The 25292-nt window shown below is 37.6% G+C and overlaps 1 protein-coding gene and 1 long non-coding RNA gene across 9 annotated transcripts in view; one reads left to right on the top strand and one right to left on the bottom strand.

Moving 5' to 3' along the window:
* Nucleotides 1-2705: 2705 nt before the first annotated feature.
* Nucleotides 2706-5216, bottom strand: LOC118547204 (uncharacterized). 5 transcript variants are annotated; one of them, XR_013441223.1, is made up of 3 exons: nucleotides 4987-5208; nucleotides 4014-4679; nucleotides 2706-3038 (listed from the first exon to the last, which is right to left on the bottom strand). It is a non-coding gene; the product is annotated as an uncharacterized LOC118547204 (long non-coding RNA). The 5 variants fall into 5 exon arrangements; XR_013441222.1 differs by having other exon boundaries at nucleotides 2706-4210; nucleotides 4468-4679; nucleotides 4987-5203; XR_004923004.2 differs by having other exon boundaries at nucleotides 2706-4679; nucleotides 4987-5216.
* A 38-nt stretch (nucleotides 5217-5254) lies between these two features.
* ADGRB3 (adhesion G protein-coupled receptor B3) overlaps nucleotides 5255-25292 on the top strand; it is a 711244-nt gene continuing 691206 nt past the window's right edge. For 2 of the 4 annotated variants that reach the window (XM_078055167.1, XM_078055164.1), the window contains exons 1-3: nucleotides 5720-5975; nucleotides 7377-7542; nucleotides 8829-9600. In XM_078055167.1, the coding sequence (XP_077911293.1) occupies nucleotides 8844-9600 (757 nt within the window). In that variant the 5' untranslated portion in view covers nucleotides 5720-5975; nucleotides 7377-7542; nucleotides 8829-8843. Of the gene's footprint in view, nucleotides 5572-5719; nucleotides 5976-7376; nucleotides 7543-8828; nucleotides 9601-25292 lie in introns of those variants that run through there. The other 2 variants (XM_078055165.1, XM_078055166.1) reach the window with 2 other exon arrangements.

Genomic DNA, 25292 nt, shown 5'->3' with positions numbered 1-25292 from the left:
TGGAATGGATGGCTTTTGAGATAAGAGCAATATCTCCGTAGAGACTGGAAGAAAGGAGAAAATGGGTGAAGACACAGGTTTAATGAATTTATTATGTAAGATGAGGGAGTTCCCATATGATTACATCTGTTTTATAAATGAAGACTAAAGAAAGTTATCAATTAGGGGCGCCTGGGTGGCTCAGTTGGTTAAGCAACTGCCTTCAGCGCAGGTCGTGATCCTGGAGTCCCAGGATCGAGTCCCACATCGGGTTCCCCGCTCAGTAGGGAGTCTGCTTCTCCCTCTGACCCTCTCCCCTCTCATGCTCTCTCTCACTCTCTCTCTCAAATAAATAAATAAAATCTTTAAAAAAAAAAAAGAAAGTTATCAGTTAGAATTGAAGAGTTGAAGGGAAGGTTTAAGTTTTAATAACCAAAGGAAAGTTACAAAATATTCATTGGGCATAATAGGAGAGTGAGCTTATAAATGACAGCTATGAGTGACAGCCTGTGTGGTGAGGCCATGTGAACCTGGTGATTATGAATGCATAGGGACATCAGATTGCCTAAGGGTGTGAAGTTCTTCCCCAGTGTTCTGCTTCACGGGTGCTGGCTCAGAGACAGCAGAGGTACAGTACAGGATGCATGGTGATTCAGCCATGAAAATGTAATAGAAAGTTGAAAGTTTTAAGTAAATTATTATAATAATGGGCATGGAATCCATAGGATATGTATTAGTTACCTATGGTTGTATAATAGGCTATCCCTAAACTTAGCAATTGGAAACAGGAAACATTTGATATCATATAGTTTCTGCAGATCAGGAAGCCAGGAACAGCTTAGCTGAGTGGTTCTCATTCAGAGTCTCTCATGAGGCTACTACCAAGATATTGGCCAGGACATCTCAAGACCTGACCGGGGAAACTTCCACTTCTAAGCTCACTCACATAGCTATTGACAAGAGATGGCATGTCTTCACAAAATAGCAGGTTTTAGTCAACAGAAGATACAGAGAGAACATTCTGCATAAAGGTGTGTTGGAATAGAAGAGCAAAGAGATCTAAAAGGCCAAGTGGGAGAATCTGGTGGGAAGAGAAATAGTAGGAATGAATGAGTCAGGATTGGTAAGGAACAGAGCTGGAGAAACACAACAGTTCAGAAATAATAGGTAATCAATAGACCTCAATCTCTGGTGTTGATTAAGGTCAACAGATATGCTGGTCCTCAAAACTTTAGTTCTTGTCATCATTATTGGTAGGGTCGGAACTCATTCCGAGAGGAAAAAAAAATGATCACAGTGAGGGAAGAGTAAGAATGTAATGGGTTACCTTTACATTAGCAGGTGGCAGCCAGGAAGGAAGCGTAAAGCTGGTAAAGCTATGGAGTTCTGAAGTTTTTTTCATAATAAGAAGAAAGAAGAAGGGGAGGAAGAGGAGTAAGAGAAGAATAAGAAGGAGAAGTTCTTTCAGTTCATAGTAAATATGCTAATTTTAAGCAAAGGTAAGTAAGTACTCACCCATTTAATCATGTAATATTTTGATTTTATTAACACAAAATATTAATATATTAGTATTATATATTAATATATCATATTAATAAAATAGTAATATATTAGTATATTATAGTAAGTAATAGTTAAGGTTCATATCTCTGGAGTTGTTACATTAATTTCCTTTTATTATGGAATTAGTGGTTTTCAAATTCTTTGTGTGTGTGAGTGTGTACTAGAGACATTAAGTATTGAAAAATTTGAGCATATTGAAAAGGAATAATCTACAAACTTATTTGTGCTTTTTTTACATTTTTAAATTTTATTTATTTATTTTTTATTTATCTCACGACCCCGAGATCAAGACCTGAGCTGAGATCAAGAGTCGGACATTTAACAGACTGAGCCACCCAGGCATCCCTGTTTGTGCTTCTTAAAGACTTACTGAAGAAAGTTCTAAAATTTGTAAGTGGTAATATAGTAATACCACAAGGACTATGAGAGAAAGGGGTGAGGGGGAAGAAAACACTTTCTAAGACTAAGTAAGCATATTCCAAACATATTCTTATCATTTGAGTCCGAGAATTGTGCAGGTGATACTGAATTTAGCAATAATCCTGGAGGATGGGGTTCTTTTTTTTTTTTCCTTCCAAAGATAGAAGGACTAAACAGCAAAAAATAAAAAGCAATAGAAGAAAAAGATAATTATACTTGGAAATCTCATTTCTCTGAAGTAATCTTTAAAAATGTATAAATAATAGGAGAGATAAATTTGAAAGACTTTAACTTTACATGCCTGGGCCAATTTAAAATACAAGTTTATATTCTGATGTGTTGACACTGATTTCTTAATAGTCCTTTCGAAAGGTGGCAAGGAAACTTAAATGAAAATTAGTTTGTACAATTAATCTGGTAGTTTTGGGGTGAGAATACTTTATTACTAAAGAGAAATAAAAAGGAGCCTAGTAAAACCATGCTCCCAAATACATGTGTAATAACTGAAATACATATGAACATATTATATATATGTATGTGTATGCACTTTATATATAATGTATGCATATATACACACACGTATATATGTGTGTATGTGTTAAATATGGGTCTGTTTGTATATATACCGACATACATACACAGATACACACAGGCACTTGTGAGAGGCAAATGAAGGCTCATAATTATAATCTGAAATGGTGATTTTTAAAATGTATTAAAACATAAAAACAGACCAATCTCAATAGAGAGGAAAGGACACAGAGAGCCTACAGTACGTAAACTGCTGCTCTTTTTATTGTTGGGTCAATATATCAGCAGTGCTTCCACATGGAACATAGTAGACATGAATCAGGGTGGTTCTTCCTTGGTTTGCCTTTGGATTGTGCTGTTGTCAGGGTTCAGAGACCAGATTCTCCATACATGGTTCTTTTTGTGATTCTTGATTATGACCCCCTGAGGAAGTCAGACCAGCCTGGGGTTACTGGAGATGGTGTCTTGCTTGGCATATTTATCATCCACAAATCATCTGCTATAAATATACCTCAGCAGGATCATCATCAGGCTGGCTCAGTAGCCTGCAATTTATGAAGGTTATGGGAAACAGTGTGAAGGGTGAAGTGCTTTATTAAGGGTGGCTTTCTCCCTGACCCAGCCCTGTGTTCTACCTGAATATAAATGACCCTGGGAATGAGTACTCCTTTCCATTTAGGATTAAGTATTTTTAAATTGTCCCCTTCAGCTGTTATTCTTATACTATGTCATGACTTTAAGATTTTCTAAGAAACATCAAAACCACAGTGTTCGAAGATAATGTGAGAAATTACTAGATGCAAGATAGCTATATATCTAAACCTCACATTGTTTCCTCTACTTTTTTTCCATTTTTTTAGCATTTGTCATCAATCTCTATTTTTGCTTCTGGCAAAATAACAGAACTAACCAAAATGTCTTGCAAATATCATAATTATTATCTCTATGGAAGTTGAAATAAAGGAAATGTGATTCTCTTTTGTATTGCTGAATGTTGTTTGTTTTTAAAAGAAAACGTGTTTGCTTCAGACACAATGTTTTGGATTATGCCCTAGACATAAACCTTATTTTCCTTTCACATTCCCTTAAATGAATAAAAAATATTGTAATGAACCAAAAATGATACGAAACCAAATCGCCACACAGGCTGCTCTCTCAGCCAGTGAATGTTCCTGGAACATGGTTAAAGCTTGTTGGTTGGGGAATGATTAACCGTTTCCCTTACAGGATGTTATTCTGAACACTTGTCCTAGAAGAAAAAGCCTTGAAGAGGGTCACCCTATCAATATGTATTAAGAAGTAAAGGGCCAATTTTAATATTTCAAACAACTCCAGTGAATAAAAGATCCTTGGCACCTTTCTGTTTTCACTATAGTCCTCTTTTAAAATGATGTTCTTCACTCTCCATCTGCCCCAGGGGAGAGGAACAACAAGAGGAAGAAAAATGCAGAAAGAGTACAGAGAAAAAAAATGATGGAAATTTGTTTTATTCCACTTCACCTGACGCTTAAGCCACTCACCCTTAGGAAGACTCCAACACTTTATATGAATTAGCCATTGTGGTCTCCCCCGCCATATCACCATACTATTTGCCACTTGTTTTGCAAACCACCAACTGCGTTTACAAGTAGAGACATAATCAGTAGGCGAATGACCTTTTGCAGCATTGTATCTGAAGCTAGTTCATCAAATACTCGTCAGCCAACTGTCCAGGGTGCTAAATAAATAAATAAATTAATTAATTAATTAAAGGTGGGGAGTGATGGAAATTTCTTTTTTTTTGCTGCTAAATAGAGAATCTGGTAGCCTTTCCTCCCCCTTTCCCTTGTTTTTTTTTTTTTTTTTTTCCACCTCTGTCCACAAACCTGTTACTAAGGAAACTTGAAAAGGAATCAGATACATTAAGAAAACAAAAGTTTAGACCCCACAACCACGATCCCATTGCCATGCAGAAAGCAATGCAAGATGCCCAACCTCGGTCGCCGCACCGCGGTCCTGACAAAGCCTGTATCTAGCCAGAACAAATAAGATGTTAATTGCAGCCTCGCTGAGAAAAACTGGTATTGTTCCAGCCAGAGACACGCAGCATTTCAGGAGCCGAGATGTGCCCCCTCCGCTGAGGACTGGATCAATTCATCTGAATCCCGGTGATGAAATGACAGCTCTTCGGCGGCGACAGGTCCGCGCTGAAAGAAAGAAAGACGACCAAGTCCAGTATTTACTTCCCACCCGTCAGAGTCGCCTTCCAGTCCTCCGCACCCCCCTTGCCTCGCCTCCCAGTGAGTTTCTCTTACAGTTGGTCGCCGCCAGCCCCAGCGGTGGGAACTGAGGATGCAAAAACCTCCCAGACGCAGAAAATACTGCTTTCGGGACGTGCTTGGTTTTGAGTAGCCGTGACGTGCAGGCTCACGGCGGCCCTGGCTGGAGCCCCGCGGAGCCCCCCTCCCGCCCGCCTCTCTCCCGCCCTCCCGCCGGGCCTCCCTCCTTTCTCACCCCGCCGCTTCCCTCCTCTCCTCTCACACACACCCGCCCGCGCCTTCGGGAGGCAGAACTTCGGGAAGGCACAGCTGCGGCGCGGCGCTCGTCGAGCCTCGAGCCGGCAGCCTGGGGCACCGCACGGGTGCTAGCGCAAGGCGCGGGGCGCGCCCGGGGACGCGCGCGCGCACGAGCACGCGGGAGACCGGCGCGCGGGCGCACACCCCGGGGACGCGCACCCCCTCCCTCGCGCGCGCCCCGGGGAGAGCGAGCGCCGCGCGCCGGCGCGCATACCCGAGACAGAGCTTTACTATCTCGCTCCCTCTCGCGCCCCTCCTCGCTGGGCATTCAAACAGCTTTCCGACATCACCAGCCAAGGATTTTTCCCCCCTCTCCTTAGTCGCGGTCCGTCCATCAGTACCTGCGGGGGGGAGGAGGAGGAGGGAGGAAAGCGGAAAGAGGAAAAAGCATAAGCTTGAGCCTTCCGATCCGACCACGAATACTCCTGTAATAAACCCACCACCCCAACAAATCTGCCTTAGCAGCCGCTGCTGTCGCCGGTCACTTCTCGTCTCAGCGCTTCCTTTGCTTCTTGGCTAATCGGTTTGTTGGGCTTCGATTTGATAAAACAAATCGTTGCTTTTAAGCCACTTGCATTTGTTTGTTTGTTTGTTTCCTTAGAGGCTCTCTACGGGGGGCTTCCTCCCCCCCACCCCCACCCCCTCCCCGCCACCTCCGTTGGAGGTTGGATTCAGTTGGATTCGGCGTCAGGCTCCGGGGTCCTGGGGGCTTTTTTCTCCCACGCACCCCTCTTTGATTTTCCCCCCATCTTTTGCTTCTCTTAAGTGTGCATTTTAAAAAAATAAATCCTGATTTTTGAAGCTGAGCCGGGGAAAATGGGCAACGGTGATTGGGACCGAAGGGGAGTCTCTCCGTCACTGTTGCTGGGACGCGTGCCTGTGCTGGTGTCTTAGAGCAAGAGCCTCCCTGAGCTTTCGGAGTGGAAGGTAAGGAAGGGGGGATCCAGGGGTCACCTTCCCTCTGCCAGGGGTCGCCACAGAGGAGCTCTCCGTCTAGGTGTTTGCGGAGGGAGGACAGGAAAGGAAAGGCTGTTGCTGGCAGATGGAGGGGCTGCGAGGAAACCCGACTGTCTGCATTTACTTAAACGCCGCAGTTGAAAAGTTAGAGAAGTCTGTTTTTCAAGAGATGTGCTGGGTCAGAAGGAATAGGCAGGGAGACCTAGAAAATCTGATGGTTGTGTGTGATTGGGGTTATTTTATGGGGAGAAATTTTTAGGTTAGAAGGAAGTTAAGATAAGGGGAGGCAGTGGGTCTTCTATTGGGGAAAAAAATTTAGTGGAGTGATGGCGCCGTCTATGTTTGACTAAACTAAAGTGTCACCGAGAAAATCAGTTTTGAGAATAGCTAAACTAAATGCCGGTTTGCTTCTCAGCAGGAGACAAATAAGTAAATAAATAAATAAACACAACATCCTTGAGACCTTGGTAGCCATCCCTTAGACACCCCCACTCCATTCTTTCTTGAAGAGGGAAATACAATTGTTTGAACTGGCCCTGCAGTCGGGGGCGGGGGTTGGGGGGGCGGCAGAGTTCAATGATTCATTTTTGATTCTTTAGAATAAAACAAGGCTCCGTACACCAAGGCTTAAGGATTAAGATAAAGAGCATTATATTGAGGGGGCTCTCTTGAGCAAGCTTGAAAGTGAAATCGGAGCTATTTCCTCACTCTTTCTAATTCTTGATGAGCACAGCAATGCAGACATGCACTGTCAAATAAATGGAAGCAAAAGTACCGGATTTCATTGGGAAAAGAAATACGACCTCTTTTTGAGTTACCTATTATAAAATGAAGCCCCCTTTCATGGATGGAATTCCTAATTTAGACACTTATTGTCACATTGGCTCTCAACGCCTACACTCTATCCTGAAGAACACTGCGCAGACCTGCATTGCCTGCAAAGTGCTACAGCAAAAAAAGAGGAAATTATTTCCAGAATTTCCTGCAACTTTCCCAATTTTTTAACCTTTAAATGCTCATTGGCTTTATTTTCTCAAGAAGAAAATGCATTATTCATTGAGCTGTATGCTTGAAACAGAGAACGCTGTTTTGATAGTCCCAGCAGTTCTGATGTTATTTTAAACTGCTGCTATATAGAGATTTAGAGTTGGGGCTGTTTTCTCCTATATCAAGACATAGAATTTGAATTATGATCTGGAAAATGCAGATCTATCTTCAGGGACTTCGGTCACTGGTATTTGTGTGCATGCGTTGGTGTGTGTTATGCAATGGGAAGGAAGAGGGTTTTATCCTTTGGTTCAGAGAGGACCCAGGCAAAGACTCGAAAACTCTTAACTGTCTATATGTCTGTATGTCTGTCTCTGTTTACAGAACAGTGGAAGAGACTGCAGCCTAAAGACTTTTATAATTAACTTGGCATCACTTTTCTCAGCTCAAAGGCTAAACAAAAAAGCAGTGTCATTTATTCTAAGAAATAACTTCTTAAAGGTTAAAGCTGAAAAAAATTCGAGTTATTTTTGGATAACAACTTACAGAGGTAAATATAACCAAGGATTACTTTATTATGCAAGGCCAGGTTAAAAAATAGAAAAGGAGCTTTGGAGCTCTTGTTGGAAAAGGAGCAATTCAGTAATTGAAATCTGCTAGGAAAGAAAATGCTAATGTCTTTTATCTACCATGTGTAAATCTTACAGTAGATAACTCTAGATAAAATAGTCCTAATTAAAAAAAAATTAAAAGACTGAAGCCAGCTCAATTACCGTGGTTCTGGGATTTTTCACTGACATTGCCTTTGGATACAGATACTAATACAGTGATCCACTTTATGTATCCCAAGAGGGCATGTCACATTGAAATGACTGCCTTAAATCCTGGTTCTTGGTGGTGATGTTGAAAAGTCTTCCCCATGTATCTACCCATCTATACCCCTTCTCAGATGATGGTTTTAAAATTTCATTAATCCACATGAATAACAGTGTTTCTGCACAGGAATTCCCATCAGTTCACAAGGTGGTCCCTGCAAAGACAAGTATGGGCATTTGGGAGATGATGTTTCATCCTCAACAAATTATCATTCATGTTTTTAAAATCGTGGCTATCCTTTATCGAAATTATTTTTCATGTTTAAGATAAGAGAAATAATGTGATGACAGCTGTTCCCAGATTATCAGATTAGATTTTGTGTGATGATGTTTACTGCAGGCCGACTGAGGGAGAGAAAAGGTTGTATAGGTTGCTTAAAAATATTTCAAAAATTAGGGGCGCCTGGGTGGCTCGGTCGTTGGGCGTCTGCCTTCGGCTCGGCTTATGTTCCCGGGGTCCTGGGATCGAGCCCCACATCAGGCTCCCTGCGCTGCGGGGGGCCTGCTTCTCCCTCTCCCTCTCCCCCTGCTTGTGTTCCTTCTCTCACTGTCTCTTTCTGTCAAATAAATAAATCTTTAAAAAAAATTTTTTTTTCAAAAATTAAAATTTAGCTTATGATATTTTAAAAATATATGTTTCCTCTTCTTTCAATAGACTCATAATGCACTTGGAGGAAATCCTGATAGATAAATAGAGCATTCCTGTTAATCATCTATTAAATATTATTTTTAAATTGAATGTGGAGAATTTTGCCATTGTGAATGACCGCGTGAGGGCGCTGTTCACACAGCAACAGATACTTTCCTAGCGTTATAAAATAAAAAAATTACCTGCCCTTCTTTTAAAAAGGGTTTTTTACTGAAATCTTGAAAACAGCTGGCTGTAATATTGGAAGGAGTTTCTTTTTTTCAATGCGCGTAGACTCCTACTTGCATTTTACTTTCATTGCCATTTTTACAGGCCAAATGACATAGGATGAAGGCTGTTCGTAACCTGCTGATTTATATATTTTCCACCTATCTCCTGGTTATGTTTGGATTTAATGCTGCCCAAGACTTCTGGTGTTCAACTTTGGTGAAGGGAGTCATTTATGGATCGTATTCTGTAAGTGAAATGTTTCCCAAAAACTTTACAAACTGCACTTGGACGCTGGAAAATCCAGATCCAACCAAATATAGCATTTACCTGAAATTTTCCAAAAAGGACCTTAGCTGCTCTAACTTTTCCCTCTTGGCTTATCAGTTTGATCATTTTTCCCATGAAAAAATAAAGGATCTTTTAAGAAAGAATCATTCTATAATGCAACTCTGCGATTCCAAGAATGCTTTCGTTTTTCTACAGTATGATAAAAATTTTATTCAAATACGTCGGGTGTTTCCAACCGATTTCCCAGGATTACAGAAAAAAGGGGAAGAAGATCAGAAATCCTTTTTTGAGTTTTTGGTATTGAACAAGGTGAGCCCGAGCCAGTTTGGTTGCCATGTATTATGCACTTGGCTGGAGAGCTGCTTAAAATCAGAAAATGGGAGAACAGAATCATGTGGGATTATGTATACAAAATGCACCTGCCCTCAGCATTTGGGAGAGTGGGGGATCGACGACCAGTCGCTGGTTTTGTTAAATAACGTGGTGTTACCCCTGAATGAGCAGACCGAGGGCTGCCTGACCCAGGAGCTGCAAACCACCCAGGTCTGCAATCTTACCAGAGAGGCCAAGCGACCGCCCAAAGAAGGTAAGTGCCCAGCAGAGAGGGGGAGATGAGGCAGGAGGGGTGTTGGGAGATGGTATTAAGTTGTGTGGTTTCAACACAAGAGCTTAATCATTGCTCTTTAACTCTATCATCTTTGGAGTCATTTGATTTGTGATCTTCACTAATAAAGGTCCCTTAAACTACTTTTGGGTTTCAAGATTTTAGAGATGGGGTGGTGAGGATGGGATAGCTCTCATCAGGATGCCCTGGTAGTGCGTCAAAAACGTGGAGCCAGTTTGCAGTGGAGGTTGGTGAGGTGGGGGGTCGTTATTGGGCTGCAGCCCCTTGGGGAGATCTACTTATACACATGCACTCTCTCTCATGCACACTCCTGTGAAATGGATTTGTAGGATTTCTGCCTGATGCTATAGCCCTGTAAAAAGTACCCTTCACTTCCTCTGGTCTTTGCTCTCTCTGTCTCACTGTCTCAGCCAAGACCCCTTTAGTTGTGCTGCCCCAAGTTGGGGAAGCAGGACGAAAAGGTGACACAAACTCAATAGCAAGCCTGTTTGGACCAAATGACTTTCTGACCCCTGAAAACAAGGGTGTCCCCCTCCCCCACAGGCCCTATAATTTAAAAAAAAATGCTTTGCACAATAAATCCCGTGTGCTTGCTCTTTCGAAACCCCACTGGAAGTGCAAACTCTGGGGTCTCCTGGCTGTGAAACCACTTGGAGGCAGGAGTGAAGGGTAGAATTAAAACACAGGCTGATCCTGTAAAACCTGTCAGCCCTCTTGGGTGATTTTTGCTCTCCTTGGTCCCCTGTTGATACACACGAGGAGAGTGGGAGCATGTCAGAGATGAGCTAGATGGAAGAAATAGTGCAACGGAAATGCAGAGGAAAAAGAGAAAAGTACAGGAGTGATTTATAGCTTTCACCCAATCCCCAGTGGGGGAGCTACCAGAGGATTTCAGATTGTGGATTACGTTTAATAATGCAAGAAAGCAGACATATTTTGAGAAAATAACTTTCCTGTTTGTAAGGTTAACGGATGTGTTCCATTCCTTTGAGGACACGGCTGATACGTATTCGTTCTCGCTCCCCAACCCTGCAACTAGAGAGTGTGTTGATTTTTTATGCAGGAAATGTTTTCTGATCGCCACAAAGATCCCTGTCTGTGGAAAGGGACAGCCAAGCTCCAGTCCCTCTTTCCTCCCCCTTCCCCAACAGAAGTTGTCTTTGTGGCCAATATAAAATTGACACGTTGTTGGAGAATTTTCTTTAAGAGTAGCCAAGGCTTTGTAAGGGGTCAGGGTGGGAGGGAAAGAGAGAGAAGGGCTTAACTAGCTAGATGCGGTTTCTCTGCTGAAAGCAATTTGGGGGATGGGGATTATGGAAGAGCAATGGTACACGGGGAGAAGACGTGTTAGAAAATAAATGCAGACTAATGGCAATGAGAGAGGGTTGAAAACCTTTAAGATTTCTACAGGTCAGTGTTTCACTAACAGCTGTGGCTGAAGAAAACAAAGTGGTTTTAAATTACAGGAGTTCTTTTCTCTAGTAAAAATCCCAGAGAAGCACTTGCAACTGCAGGGATGGTATTTAACACCATTTAAAACTAATTAGTGTCCCCTAGAATAAGAAGCTACAGTACACACAGAAAATGTGATGCTACAAGCTGGCTAATAAGACAATTAACACCAGAAACTAGTATTTGTTTGTTTGTTTTATTGCTGTTTTAATAAAATCTAGAGAATCTGTTTTGGTTTTTTTTTCCAGTAGTTAAAATTCTATCATGAAATTGACTGCCGATGAGGAGACGAAAGTGAATCTAGTTCTGGAAGCTTTTTTTGTGAATGGTAGCAAGGCACAAAAACAAAGTTGTGTGCACATTAAGCATGATTTTCAAAGATTTTGCAGGTCATGATCATGAGATGTGGGTTGAAACAGTGCTAGGATTTATAGAAGTTGGACTAGTCATTTGTTTTGTAAATGAGTAAGAATATGAGTGATTTTAGACATTTGATGTATAAATCACGTGGGAGCACGTCTATTTCTTTTGGCTAATTAGCTGGCAAAATGAGAAAGGAATAGCTCCATAGACAAATAAGTGATTATGTTAAAATCATTATCGTGGTACTAGAACTGAACTAGGAAAACTTTGTATAATAGGGGAAGAATATATGCTGTATCAGTAAAATTGCACAGCCTGTATTCTCTTTATTCTAAATGTGTGTTCTTTAATTGTTTAGGTATTCTGAGTCAGAAAGGTAAGGATAAATAATTCCTGATGACATAATTGTAGCTGCTGCATTTAGAAGTAATTCTTATAAAATATATTCAGCATTCCTTACCTCACTTAAAGAAGATCTTTTTGGCATTGCTGTGTTATAGGAAAGGAATGTGAAAATCTGCAGACTCTTAATTTAGTAAAATTTATGCAAAGTGTATTAAATCTTAAATATTTTATATAAACACTATAGAAAATCTTATGAAGGAATTATTTAATACCATTTCAAATAAACTACCATATAATGATATTCACAAGGTTAGAGGTTAATAATTACATACAGTTGTGCTGCTCATTCCTACCTAATTTTATTCCAAAATGTCTTTACTTTATATGGTAACATGTAATCCCAGGTTTTAAAATAAGGCTTTAAAAATTCTACTTACATATTATAATAATAAATGATTTCTATTTTCTATAGAAAAATAGACTATCCTGTAAGTCATCAAGGGAATAAATACAAAATTATTCTCTATAGTTTTTCTTTACTTCTGTTTTATTCACTGTAATAAGTACTGAAAACCATGAGTGGAAATATTTTCTACATTCATTACATCATAGAAGTGGCACAAATTGGATAGAAGACTCTTTACATGCAATAGATGCAATTCTAGGTTGTTTTGTGCAGTGCTGGTGGTGATGGTAATGGTGTACCGAATGCTGAATATTTTGAATGTGTCCACTGAAATCACAAAATCATATTTAGTTAATATTTGAGGAAATAATAGGCTCCCAGGACAGAGATGTTGATTTTGTTGACATAGGATTTCTACTAAAATGTTTGTTAATAATACATTCATGTACTAAAGAATTTCATAGTCAGAAAACAGCAAGAAGAAAACTATCGCGGTTTGTAGTGATGACACCAACAATTGCAAATGTTATCTTGAGTATATTATAAGAGTAAATAATTGGACTGCTGCTTTTTAAAGTAATACATTAATGTGTCTTGTTTTTTTAAGATCATGTTTGACATATTTGAGGGTGATATATGATTATAAAAACTTACTTGCCATTCCCCAATTTTTCTGTGAAAATTTGAAAGCCAGGTAAACCAACAAAATGAAGCCTTTTAAAAATAATGATGTCTAATTTCAGGTAATATTTACTAAAAACTGTCTACATTTAATGTATATAAACTTTTTTTTTTTAAAGGAAAATCAAATGACATTGCTGTTTACCTGGTTTTCAGATATAAGTCTGGGGAGGGACTGGCATGTTTTCATGAGGCCTTTACTACATTTTATAAGAATTTTTTTTTTTTCTACCATAGATGAATCTGGACTATATAGCTAAAATATAAGATGTGCTATAAGATCTTACTTCTTACTACTTCACCTAAAATAAGCAGCTAAAACAGTTTGGGCAGAAAAATTCTCTACCAGGGTATCTAAATCACATAATAAGCCTTAATGGAACCTTTGTTTTCTACTTACATCAATGGTGCTACTTATGTGAAGGGAAATTGGGATTCCTGTATAGATTCCAGGAAATCTGAACACACATACTCATTTGTCTTTTCACTCTGCCTGTACTAATCCTTGATATCCTATCACCCCAGGGAAGTCTCACTATGTGCCTGTGTAAAATCTAGCCTGGGTTGTGTGTGTTTACAGTTCTAGGTAACTGTTTTGTCATCTACAGCAATATGTGTCTCTATCAGTGTGTTTTCATTTCTTTCTACTCTTGCTCTTTTTGCCCTCAGAACTGTTCAGCATGCTTCGCGTTCCTCTTTAGCGTCCTTGGATCTTACTTCCTTTGTAAATGATTGCCATGATCCCACACTCTCTAACGGAATGTAGAAAGGCATATTGAGTCTGTGGTTCCTTGAAGATGCAGAGCCTGAGAGTTTGCTTTACCCCTTGGCTGCATCCCATAGTGCTCAGCACGAACTGTACTTCTGTTCTAGCATTTATCATATTGCAGTGTATTTTCTGTCTATATTTCCATCTCCCTCCACTAGACCTGGGAATTCTTCAAGCATAAAGACTGAGTCTTCAGTTGTCTATGACAGTCTTAATAGAGCTTCAGTAAATATTAAATGTCAAATGAACAAAACAAAAAAGATCTCAATAGGAAAGATAGTAATAACGTGGGTTACAATCGAAAGAATAAAACTACATCATTTGGGGAAAGAGGCCACCTTTTACTTTCTGGTTTTTTATGGAATGGAAGATGGCTACCATTTATATAATTTCTAATTCTATTAATGTATTATTTATGCCAGCTTCTGATCTCAACATATTATTTAATATCACTTTTTAAACAAGAAAAAAGAATCAATAAGAAATATTATTAATTTTATATTTATATTAAAAGATTTATGGTCCATATAACTTTCTACACATGGCTATCTATAAAAAAAATGATAAGAAAATTTGCATTTCTATTTAACTGGTTTCATTTCTCTTTATGTTTCTCTCTTCTGACTCTAGCATTACTTCTACAGTAATGACATTTCCCAATCCTCTCTTGCACAGTTTGAAGACAAACATGCAAACTCTTTCCAAGAAAGAGGAAAGGAGTATTTGCATGTCAAGTTCAGTGCTTCTGTTATTCACTCCTATTTAATAATCTATAAATGTAGTAATAGTAGAATATTATTAAAAGTGTAGGCCTGATCAAGTAAAGTGCCATAATTTTTACTTTTGCCATTTTTGAATTTTGACAAACAATTTAGGACATCTCATATATATATTACTTAATGAAACAAAATTCCATTATATGGCAACATATTTTCTGTGGGCGATAAATTAAAATACATGAAAATTTGTGTGTGGGGACGCCTTGGTGGCTCAGTTGGTTAAGCGTCTGCCTTCAGCTCAGGTCATGATCCCAGGGTCCTGGGATTGAGTCCTGCATTGGGCTCCTTGCTCAGCGGGGAGCCTGTTTTTCCCTCTCCCTCTGCCCCTCCCCCCTGCTTGTGCATGTGCTTTCTCTCTCTCTGATGAATAAATAAATAAAATTTAAAAAAAAGAAAATTTATGTGTGCACATATGTCCCCTGCATGCACACATTTCCCAAGATGTGTCAGTGGGTTTTATGATAGCTGTAGATAAATGTACTGTAGGTTAGTTTTCTTCCAAAATTGACAAGGAAATTTTACTTAGAGTTCGGCTTCATGCATTACCTTATTGACTTCATTTCCTAATAGAAGCAATTTTATTGTTAAACTGAAGACTTTTATAAAATATAATATTCTTTAGAATCACTCTGGTATACGTTACCGAAAGTCATTTGGCTCTTGGATCTAAAATCAATATTCATTCAAAAATAAACTTTTCGTTTTCAAAATGTCATTGCTGGGTTTTAAAATCTACTATTTGAGTTTGAATCTACTCTTCTATATCGTAACTGTGTTACTCTGTATTACTACTTTCCCCTTCTCAGATTAGGTTAGTGATGCTTATTTCTCAGGGTATAGGCGAACAGGAAATGACATCATGTATTGAATTTTAAGAACCTAATAAAATTAATGGCTTGGAATATTTTAGTTCCTGTCAGCCCTGTGGAAATTTCTTCCCAAATCAATTAACTAATAAAAATCAGAGAGGTATGCAATTTTTCTAAGTATATCACTTCATTGAAATGAAAGGTATTTTGGTGTACCTTACACTTGAGTCCTCAGAATGACTCAGCCTCCTAGTAGCATCTGTCAAGTGCTGAGCTTGACTCATCAATCTTTGGTAGTAGAGTGTTGAATTAAATGAGATTGCACATGTAAAACACTTAGTCCATTGCTCGAGTTATATTAGGCCCTCAGTTCAGTTTTTGAATGTCTTTTTTATTCTTATCTTCTGGCTATAAATGATAGAGGATTAATAATAAATAATGAAGCAGATTGTCATTATTTGAACTTGTTTAGGAATTTGGGGCATTTAACAAAGGATCATTAAGCATCTTGAATGTATGTCTATCTTGTATTAGATACAGAAAAGGTAGCATCTCAGTACCTGTGTGTTGATGGAGGCATGACTAATATATCAAATAGATCAAGCTAGTGGTGTGTGAGTCATCCTAGGCCTGGGAAGATGTCCTTTGGATATCATTCCTGATAGCCTACAAATCCATTTAAATTAAACTGTTTCATGAGTATTTTAATCTTTGCTGTGTTATGCAAAATTAAGTTCATGTTTTGAAATGTATTTTGAAAAGGAATTATCTTGAAATATTAATCCCTAATTAACCATTTGTAAAAAAAATTCGGATCACTGGATTGTGGTCACATACCAGTAAGCCCCAGGATTCCCCCAAAAGCTTATACATTCAGATATTGAAAAGAAAACAATTTTTTTTTTTAGTGCTCATTTAAAGATTCTGATATTTTCTTGAAGGAAAATTACAAAATGTGATCTATAAGACTCCATGAAATGCTAAATGCTCTATGTTCAATTATCTTTCAACTATCATTCAGGAATTTTGCTCACTTGCAGAGAATGACCTAGCTACCTATCTATTAAATATTAATAAGTAATGTATCTCTGCTATACACAGAAAGTATAATAAGTAACATATGCATAATGAATACATTAGTGTGGAGCTGTTTCTCTCAAAATTAAGTGAATGGAGTCTTTTCTAAAATCTGACACGTTTGCTGATACCCATTTTAACCATAACCACGCCCATCCCCATCACATAATCATTGATGTTTGGAACACATTATAAAACATGAAGGTAAAATGATTACTGTTTAGTTTCCATTATGTTAAATGACATAATTTACCTGCCAACCTAATCCTGGATATTGTATTCTCTAATTATTTCTTCTGGATAATAAGTTTCTTTGGGGAATGTTCTGTTGTTTGGGAAAACAGAATAAATACGTGCCTGGAGAAGATACTAGAACACTAATAGAGCCAGATTATAATACAGTTGACCCCTGAACACCAGGGAAGTTATGGGCACAGTTGAAAATCTGTGTATAATTTTTGACTCCCCCCAAATTTAACTTCTAATAGGCTGCTATTGAGAGAAGCCCTACCAATTATATAAACAGTGAATTAACACATTTTGTGTATATACATATACATATATATACACACATATATACTGTATTCTTTTAGCAAGCTAGAGAAAAGAAAATATTAAGAAAATCATAAGAGAAAATACATTTATAATACAGTACTATATTTATATAAAAAAATCTGAGTGTAAGTGGACTCATGGAATTCAAGCCCATGTTGTTCAAGGGTCAACTGATTTAGAATACAACTTAGATACACTTAAACAGAATAAAAAGCATTAAAACAGTTGAGGAGACAACCAGAGAAGGCTACCTTGATGAAATTACTTTTTAGCATAAATATGTTAAGGTGATATGAATTTCACAGAAATATTATCTCTCCTGGGTAATTCATGCTGGGTGGGTGTTACACGGTATTTTTTTCATGACATTTCTACTGGTCTTCCTCCCTTTTAAGGTAATCTTAAAAATTTTGATAATTTTAAAAAAATTAATTTCTGTGCTTGCATATCTAAACAATTTGTTTTCCCATAAACGTTTTAAAGAGAAGCTTCATCATTATACTGACACTCACTCCTGAGAAAACAAGGAAATAAAGCATTATAATAAGCATTTTATACATTTAAAGAATATAATAAAACCTAAAATTGAGAAAATGCTTTCCAGTTTGCCAAGCTCTGTTGCATACATTATTTTATTTGGGGAATAATTGTGTGAAACACATATTATTTGTCCCATTGACGTGTGCTGAATATATAGAATACCCTAAAGACTGTGGTTTTCCTTTCTCTAAAAATTTAATACAGATTGGTTCAAATGAAAAACTAGAGAATTTCAGAGCTATGGGTTTTCTCACTGTCTCTGGAGTGCTTGAATCTGAATCACAAATTTGCAGATATATGAAGGACTTTAGGTGTTATGTAGTCCAAATCTTACCTGATTAATGGATTCCCAATCTGCAAATATGTGATGGGAACATTATTTCAGCTGAATTTAAGTCTTCTTGGAATTTATATTTAATACCATTTCTCTAACATGAAAGAGGCACAGTCACTTAGGACTGTTTGATAGTTCTACAGTTTGATTAAAAAAATATATCTCGTATCTAACCAGGACAATAATCAGAGTATACTTCACTAAACTACTTAATACAGAGTAGTCTCTACAAATGAAAGCTTTCATCCCTAGATTTTTGTTCTATTTGGTATATATTATTTAAACAATGTGATGTCAATCTCAAAAAACAATTTTCAGTCTAAGTTCCTTAAATTTAAAGAGCCGTGTATTTCATATTTCAAGTTCAGAGTGTGTGTAGATTTACTAAGATGATTTAGCAACATCTATCTTGGATTTTCATTTCACTCTCCTTTTCTAGGGAAATCTGTGTTTTGGGGAAATAGCATGTCTTACATTTTTTAGTTATTCTATGGTACACTGAGAAATAGTGTTGAGGGCGGGAGAAGAGGGAGGTCTGGGCTCCCTTCTTCTGTTGAAGGTCAGAGCTTCAGTGAGGTGGGCTTACCCTTGGAGTTCTGATAACCACTCTCTCCTCTCACCCCTTTTGCCTGTGGGTGGTAATGGCTCTCTGCTGTTTCTAACCCTGAATGCTGTGTTCTCTCTCTTTGGTTTCGCCAAACACTATCCATGCCATAATGTTTTCTCAAAGTATCTTAATTGAGGACACCATCTGTTTCTTACTGGGCCCCTGACTAGTAAAGGGGTGTATAATTTTGGTGGTGAAGTGATTTCTGATTTCTTATGAGATTGGCTCGAAACCAGTATTTTAAGTTTCGATCCTTTCTTTTAATGTGCTAAAGGTCTTATGTAGTTATTAGCCCTTTTGCAGATTAGCATATAAACCAGCTCAAGTAAACAGGGAAATAATAAGAATTTAAAGAATTGAGTTAATGAAAATTAACATCAGTTAGCCATTTTTTTTTTTTAGCTCAGTTGAAATGGTATTTTTTTTACACTTAATCCTCTCTCAGAATCAATGTGTTTATCTTTATAACTCCATTGAATTTAGGCCCTAAAAGTATTTTTGTACATTTACTTGTTGGTTTGTGGATTACTTAGCTAATTCTTAAATTACATAATACATATACATTCATATACAGCATGCATTCATATTCATATACAACATTTTCAGCGTTGATGTGACCTCAGAACATTTAAACTGGCTTGGATATTCAAAAAAAAATTGTGAATTGATCATTAAAAACAAATAACTTCAAGGTTCCCACAAAAGACTTAAAAAATACTGACAGATTAAGATTTTATTCTAATTTTATATCATGATGTAAATGGAAGTGGAAATGATGGAAATGTAAAATGAAAATAGAATTTCAGTTTCATTTTGCCTATTGATTTCACTATCCCCCTCAAAGCAAAACAAGAAGAAAACACACAAAAAGCATTTTTTCCTTGTTTCATTACAAAAAACAAATAGAGGTAGCTAAGTTTGCCCTTATAGTTTCATAATAAAAATTACAGTTTCTTACTTTTTTCTCTGTGTTAGTCTGTTTGTTGCCTTTCACATCAAGGAAGGGTCCCAAGAGGAAAAAAAAAGAAGTAATTTCCAAAAATTATGTGCACACAATTATGTTGAAACAGAGCTTTATGATTTTTCTGAATAAGTAATACATAACAAATATTTATTGTATATTGGATGCTTTTGGAAATGTTTCTTCTTACGTAGCTAGTCATAATAATTGTGATGTGAAAAAGAGGGCACTTTGGGAAGACAAAAATCTTTTTACTTTATGTAATCTTTCTACATAAATCTGGCAAACTTTCAAAGATCTGCTTCTGCTCTGTAGACTGAGAAATTTGAGTTTACTTTGGCTTCTCAGAGAGGTCAGCTTTCTTTATAGATATGTCAGGCTGTGGTCAGCTCTCTTTGGCTGGCCTTGGGTTTTGTAACTTTGTAGGGCAAACGGTATGTATTTTTTAATAGATGTGCTTGAGAAATTAACCAAGCACAACTGCTTTTGTAAAAAAAATTTTCAATAGGCTTTACTTTCAAAGATGATGATGTAAATAGCTGTGGAGCATCATTGGTCCATTTGCACAGCAGAGAACATTTTAATCCCATCGTTTATAATATACTAAAATCTCTCTTAAAAAGCCTATGGCTTTTTCTGTTTAAATGATTTCCCTGGAATTTTCTGATGACCATATTTTGATGTTCAATTGGTGATAAGGGCATACATGAGTTCCAGGCATAATAAATATGATGTGTGCTTGCCTCTGGCCTCTGCATCCGGAGACCACAGACTCTGCAGAAATGGAGCAAAGAAGGCTTGGAAGCAGAATAGAAGTTGATCCTCTAAGTAGTAAGAAATGATTAAGGTGAAAGAAAGAAACACATGTAGAATGTGAATTAATACAACTTTTTTCTTTTTTTTTAAAGATTTTATTTATTTATTTGACAGAGAGAGACACAGCAAGAGAGGGAACACAAGCAGGGGGAGTGGGAGAGGGAGAAGCAGGCTTCCCGCAGAGCAGGGAGCCCGATGCGGGGCTCAATCCCAGGACCCTGGGATCATGACCTGAGCCGAAGGCAGACGCTTAACGACTGAGCCACCCAGGCGCCCCACAACTTTTTTTTTTCTTAGCACTGAAACATTTTTTCTAAATAAGAGCCAATATATAAAGAAGATTTTTAAAAATGGAGCTGTTTGGTTGAGGTGGGAAGGAGGCCTAGAGCCCTGCTTCATCAGTCTCCTTTCTTCCTATGTTGGTCGCAGAGGCAACTCTGCTTGAAAAAGCACTGCAGAACTGTGAATCTTAGAAGCCTCCATCTGAAGTCACATATAAGAAATGAATGGCAAAAACTAAAATTTTTAGAGTTTTGATCACCAAGAATGTGTAAGAACTGTCATTTTGTTTTTATTGCATTTTGCTTAGAACAAAATTCATAATTTGTTTGGGATCCATATGTCTATGGCCCATTTATCTGTGCTTAATTTTTCTCCATCCCATTCAACACTCTGAAGTTTGCCTGAGTCTAACTCCCAAACCTCAGGCAAGCCCTCAGCCTGTTCCATCCTGTCTTTCAGGCATCTCTAATGCCTTGTGGGGATGTCCATAAGCTGACTGTGTTACTTTTCTGCCATGAGTCTTCCAGTTGCTGGTCGTTTGCTATTTTATGCCAGCCATTAGTGTTTCTGCCTTTGCTTTACAGGGACCTAGTGTAATGAAGTCATGCTGTGTTTAGACTAAAGGTGAGATCCCCATCCCTTCTCTTCTTTCTGTCACACACATTGTATGAGACATGTTTATGACCCATTTTTAGTGCCTGCCATGTAAACATTTCTTTCAGAGTTTCTCTGGAATCAGTTAGTCCTGTGGCTCCATGCGGTACCTTGGGATGAATGCCACAATTCTTCATTTATCCTTCTAGTCATCCGGATTCCAAACCTCTTTGACTGTAGGTTCCCAACCCTCCTGCTGATTTGCTTTTTCCAGTTATGCCTCTTGCTCACTTTCTTGTTTGCCTAGATAAAAATGAATATTATTTTAGAATTCTTTTGGATTTTTAACTTTAGTTGATAAATACAGAAGCCCCAATTTTAAATCTTTATAAATGTAATATATTTGGTGCTATGCATTCCTATACTCTTCCATGTTGTTTAGTTAATCCCCAAATAGTTCAGTTGCAAACTGTCAAACTTCTTGGAACGAACTAAAGATAAAAGGATAGTGAAAATTATTTTGAGTTCCTTTGATTGTTCACATATAATGGATATCCATAACTGAAAACAGCTTATTAAAACAAAAGCAAGAAGTTTATTAGCATTGGTTATTCTATAGATATGAGTGGATAATTGAGATGTTATTAAGTTTCTTCATAGTTCCAGCCTTCTCCCATTCTGGGCACATGGAGGAATTGTGTTCCTGGCCCACTTGTGGTTGGCTGGAGGAGAGCATGAAGGTCTCTTTACCTCTGGCATGGAGACTTATACTTGAAGAGAAGGGGCACCTCTGTCATCCTGAGTCCTTGAATGTCTGAAATGAGAGGAGGCCTCTGCCTTATGCTCTTACTGATCCTAATAGTTGTGAAGCATGAGCAAGGAAGAACTTTTTCTATTTTGAGACACTGGGAATTTTGGATTTGTCTTTGTTACTACATCCTTACCTAGCATATATAACTGATACAGTGTCTGGTTGTGGAGCATAGGGGAGTAGCTGGACTGACTGGTGTTACTAAAAGGTGATTAGGCACATTGGTAACATATGTTGTAATTCAAATGTAATGACATGATGGCCATGTCAGTCAATGATATTTTGGGAGGAGGAACTCACCCACATATTCCATAATGTACTCTGGGCAGCTGTATATGAATTTAGTTCTGGCAACACTATGGAACTCATTTCAGGTATTATTTATCAATATGTAACTATTTTATGTTTTAGCCTAATTAAAATTAATGCTAAAATAACTACAATAATTGTATGTTTATATTATAAGAGACCATTTTTTTGTTGTTATTTATTTAAAAAGTTGTTAGGTTTTTCTGCATTTTTGAACTTACCCAGATTGGAGGGGGTATTGTGGTAGTCTTTCGCTGAGTCATAATTATCACAGAGAGAACTAAGTAGAAAAAATTCTACTTGGCAGTTCTTGCTGAAAGGTAAAACTTGTCCTGCTCTCTGTCCCTTCCCTCCCTCCCTCCCTTTTCCCTCCTTCCCTGTTTTTCTTCCTCCTATGTTACTTTTTTTTTTCCAGATACATAGGCTATGATTTATATATGTTGATCTAGATTGCTCACAGCAGTGATTTACAAAGAATCTGTTATCAATATACGTGTAGGTGTTTTTGGTAAACAAATATTTCTATGGTAGTTCATGGGGAGCTTGTAATCACTTAGTAAGCACTCCTTCATTAATCTTAACAATTTTCTTTCGAGTTTAATTATGGAGCAATAATTAACCTTCCCTTTGAGTAGGTGGGTTTTTGTCACATTGAGAAGTATTCTTAACCTCCCATGAGAGATAGGAGGGGAAAAGTAGGCTGCTATGAGCTATAAACAAGCCTGTGTGAGTTCCTTAGTGGGGAGTGAAGAGTTCCTCCCAATGTTAAGTGTACTCTGGCAAGTTTTGCTCTACTGGGCTGTGCCTTCCATTGTTTTTCTGGCTTTCCCATTCTCAAGAAGCTTGGATTATGGTATGCTCATTAATTATAAGAGACACACTTCAGGATTCAAAGAGGGTTGTAGAAGCCATTGAGCAGCTGAGAAATTAAAACAGAAACAAAAACAAAAGCTTTCTGTTTTGTTTTTTTTTTCCAGTCTTGTGTTCTGAAGAAAATCCAGGGATGGAGTGAATTGTCAGTTCACTTCCCACATGTTTATATTGATAGGCAGCATGCACACATACATGTACTCATTTATACGTGAATTTATGACATTAAATGATCACAAGTATTATATATATATATATATATATGATTTGAAAAGATAAACATTTTTCAGTAGTTTGAGAGTATATTCCTTGTTAAAGTGCATTTACTATCTACTAAATATAAATGTAACTAGAGTGACTTATAAGGAGACCATAGGAATGACAAAGAATAAAAATACTTTTTGCAGGGGAAGCTTTAAACTTGAAGTTAATCTGTTCAACACTTGGAGTGTTTTTAATAAATACATTCAGAGCAGTATTCTGTGGATCTCAGATATCAGAAATTGAAGTTGTACTTAGGATTTAAGAGTAAATCATTTGCCAAGCAGGTTTCCAAAAGTTAAAAACAAATGTCAATTTCAAAAGTAGGGGCACCGGGGTGACTCAGTCAGTTTAGTGTCTGGCTCTTGATCTCAGCTCAGGTCTTGATCACAGGATCTGAGTTCAAGCTCTGCATTGGCATGGAGCCTACTTAATTTAAAAAAAATAAAAGTAAACTATTTGCTTTTACATTTCTGAAAAATTCACATATATCATGTTATAACAAATTAATACTCTTTTAAATTCTCTTTACTCATTGATTATTTTCTTCCTTTGGAACTTAGTTACCTACTAGGTCCTACCCATTCCAGAGCTGTAAATTCAGTTTTAGATTTTAGATATTTCCCCATAGAAGGTAATTGCATAGTGGTTGAGTCAGACCTTCTAAGTTCAGATCCCATTTTCTATGCTTTTGGCTTTGTGGCCCTGAGTAATAATTCTCTTTTTCTCATCCTCGGCTCCTTTGTCTGTGAAGAGGTGATTATTATAGTGAGGTAACTAAGACATTGAATAAGGTAATTAAGGTAAAATACTTAACATGATTTTTGGACTGTGTAGTAGAGACTCAGTAAATGTTAACTTGCACTAATTGGACAATTCTGTAACCCTTTACTGCATTACATTTCTTTAACACAACAAATAAAATTTTGATTCATGATAAAAAATATCAATTTGTTTCATTGACCTCAGAGAAATGAAAATGCCTCTGGATCATTTAGTCTATAGAAATGTACTGTATCTTTAATCCTTTGTTCCTTCTGTATACTCATGTTCCTGAGAAGAAGTCTGAGCTAAGTAAGTTACCATGTCTATTCTCCTTTATACCTCATTTAAAAAATGAACCAATACTTTTTCTTAATCAAAATTAGAGTGTGTTTTCTGTGTATAATAGAATTACTGTATCTTGCTAGTAAGGGCACAGAGCATTTAGAGTTGTCTTTCAGCATTCAATCAGGCTAAGCTGAATGTAGTGGTGTTTACATTGTTTATGTTCTTTGTACTGTCTCCTGCTCAGACTCTACTGCTTTTAATAAAAATTTATTTTTGTAAAAAAAAAAAAAAGGAACCACCTTGTTCACAACGTCAACACTTTTCCTCTTAAAATGGACTGGTCAGTGATATTTACAGATTGTTTGACAAAGGATGATTGCCCCAACTGACTTTTTCCGGAAGACCTGGATCCACTTTAATCAAGAAGCAGTGTTGATTTTTGTCCTCCTAAGCAACTTCATCTTCTGCATATTTTCCTGAAAATATTGATGTCCCTTTGGTCTAGTCCTTTCTCCATAATATTGTGGTTTAAATAAATAAACCAATATGAATTTATTGGTTAAATCAAGTTAAAGTCTATATTCTGATTTCTAAGGACTGATACACATATTAAAATGAAACAAACTAGAATTTATGTCTTGGCTTGCAGTGAATCCCTTTTTCCTTCTGAGCAGAGTCAGATCTCCTGGAAAAATGTCTTGCTTACTGCCTGCTTTTTAAAATTTTGTTTTAAGGCTCAATGTAAGAAAATATCAACAAAATATAAATCCATATTCTTCAAAAGATCACACTTTTTTTTACTTTCAATTTTTTTAAAGATTTATTTGAGTGACAGAGAGCGTGCGAGTGGGGGAGGGGCAGGGGGAGAGAGAGAGAGAGAGAGAGAATCTCAAGCTGACTCTGGGCTGAGTGTGGAGCCTGACTCGGGCTCCATCCCACCACCCTGAGATCATGACCTGAGCCGACATCAAGAGTCAGATGC

Source organism: Halichoerus grypus, chromosome 9, assembly GCF_964656455.1.
Source record: "Halichoerus grypus chromosome 9, mHalGry1.hap1.1, whole genome shotgun sequence".
NCBI lineage: Eukaryota > Metazoa > Chordata > Mammalia > Carnivora > Phocidae > Halichoerus > Halichoerus grypus.
Note: the sequence above shows the minus strand (reverse complement) of the source record. Positions and strands in the feature narration are given on the sequence as shown.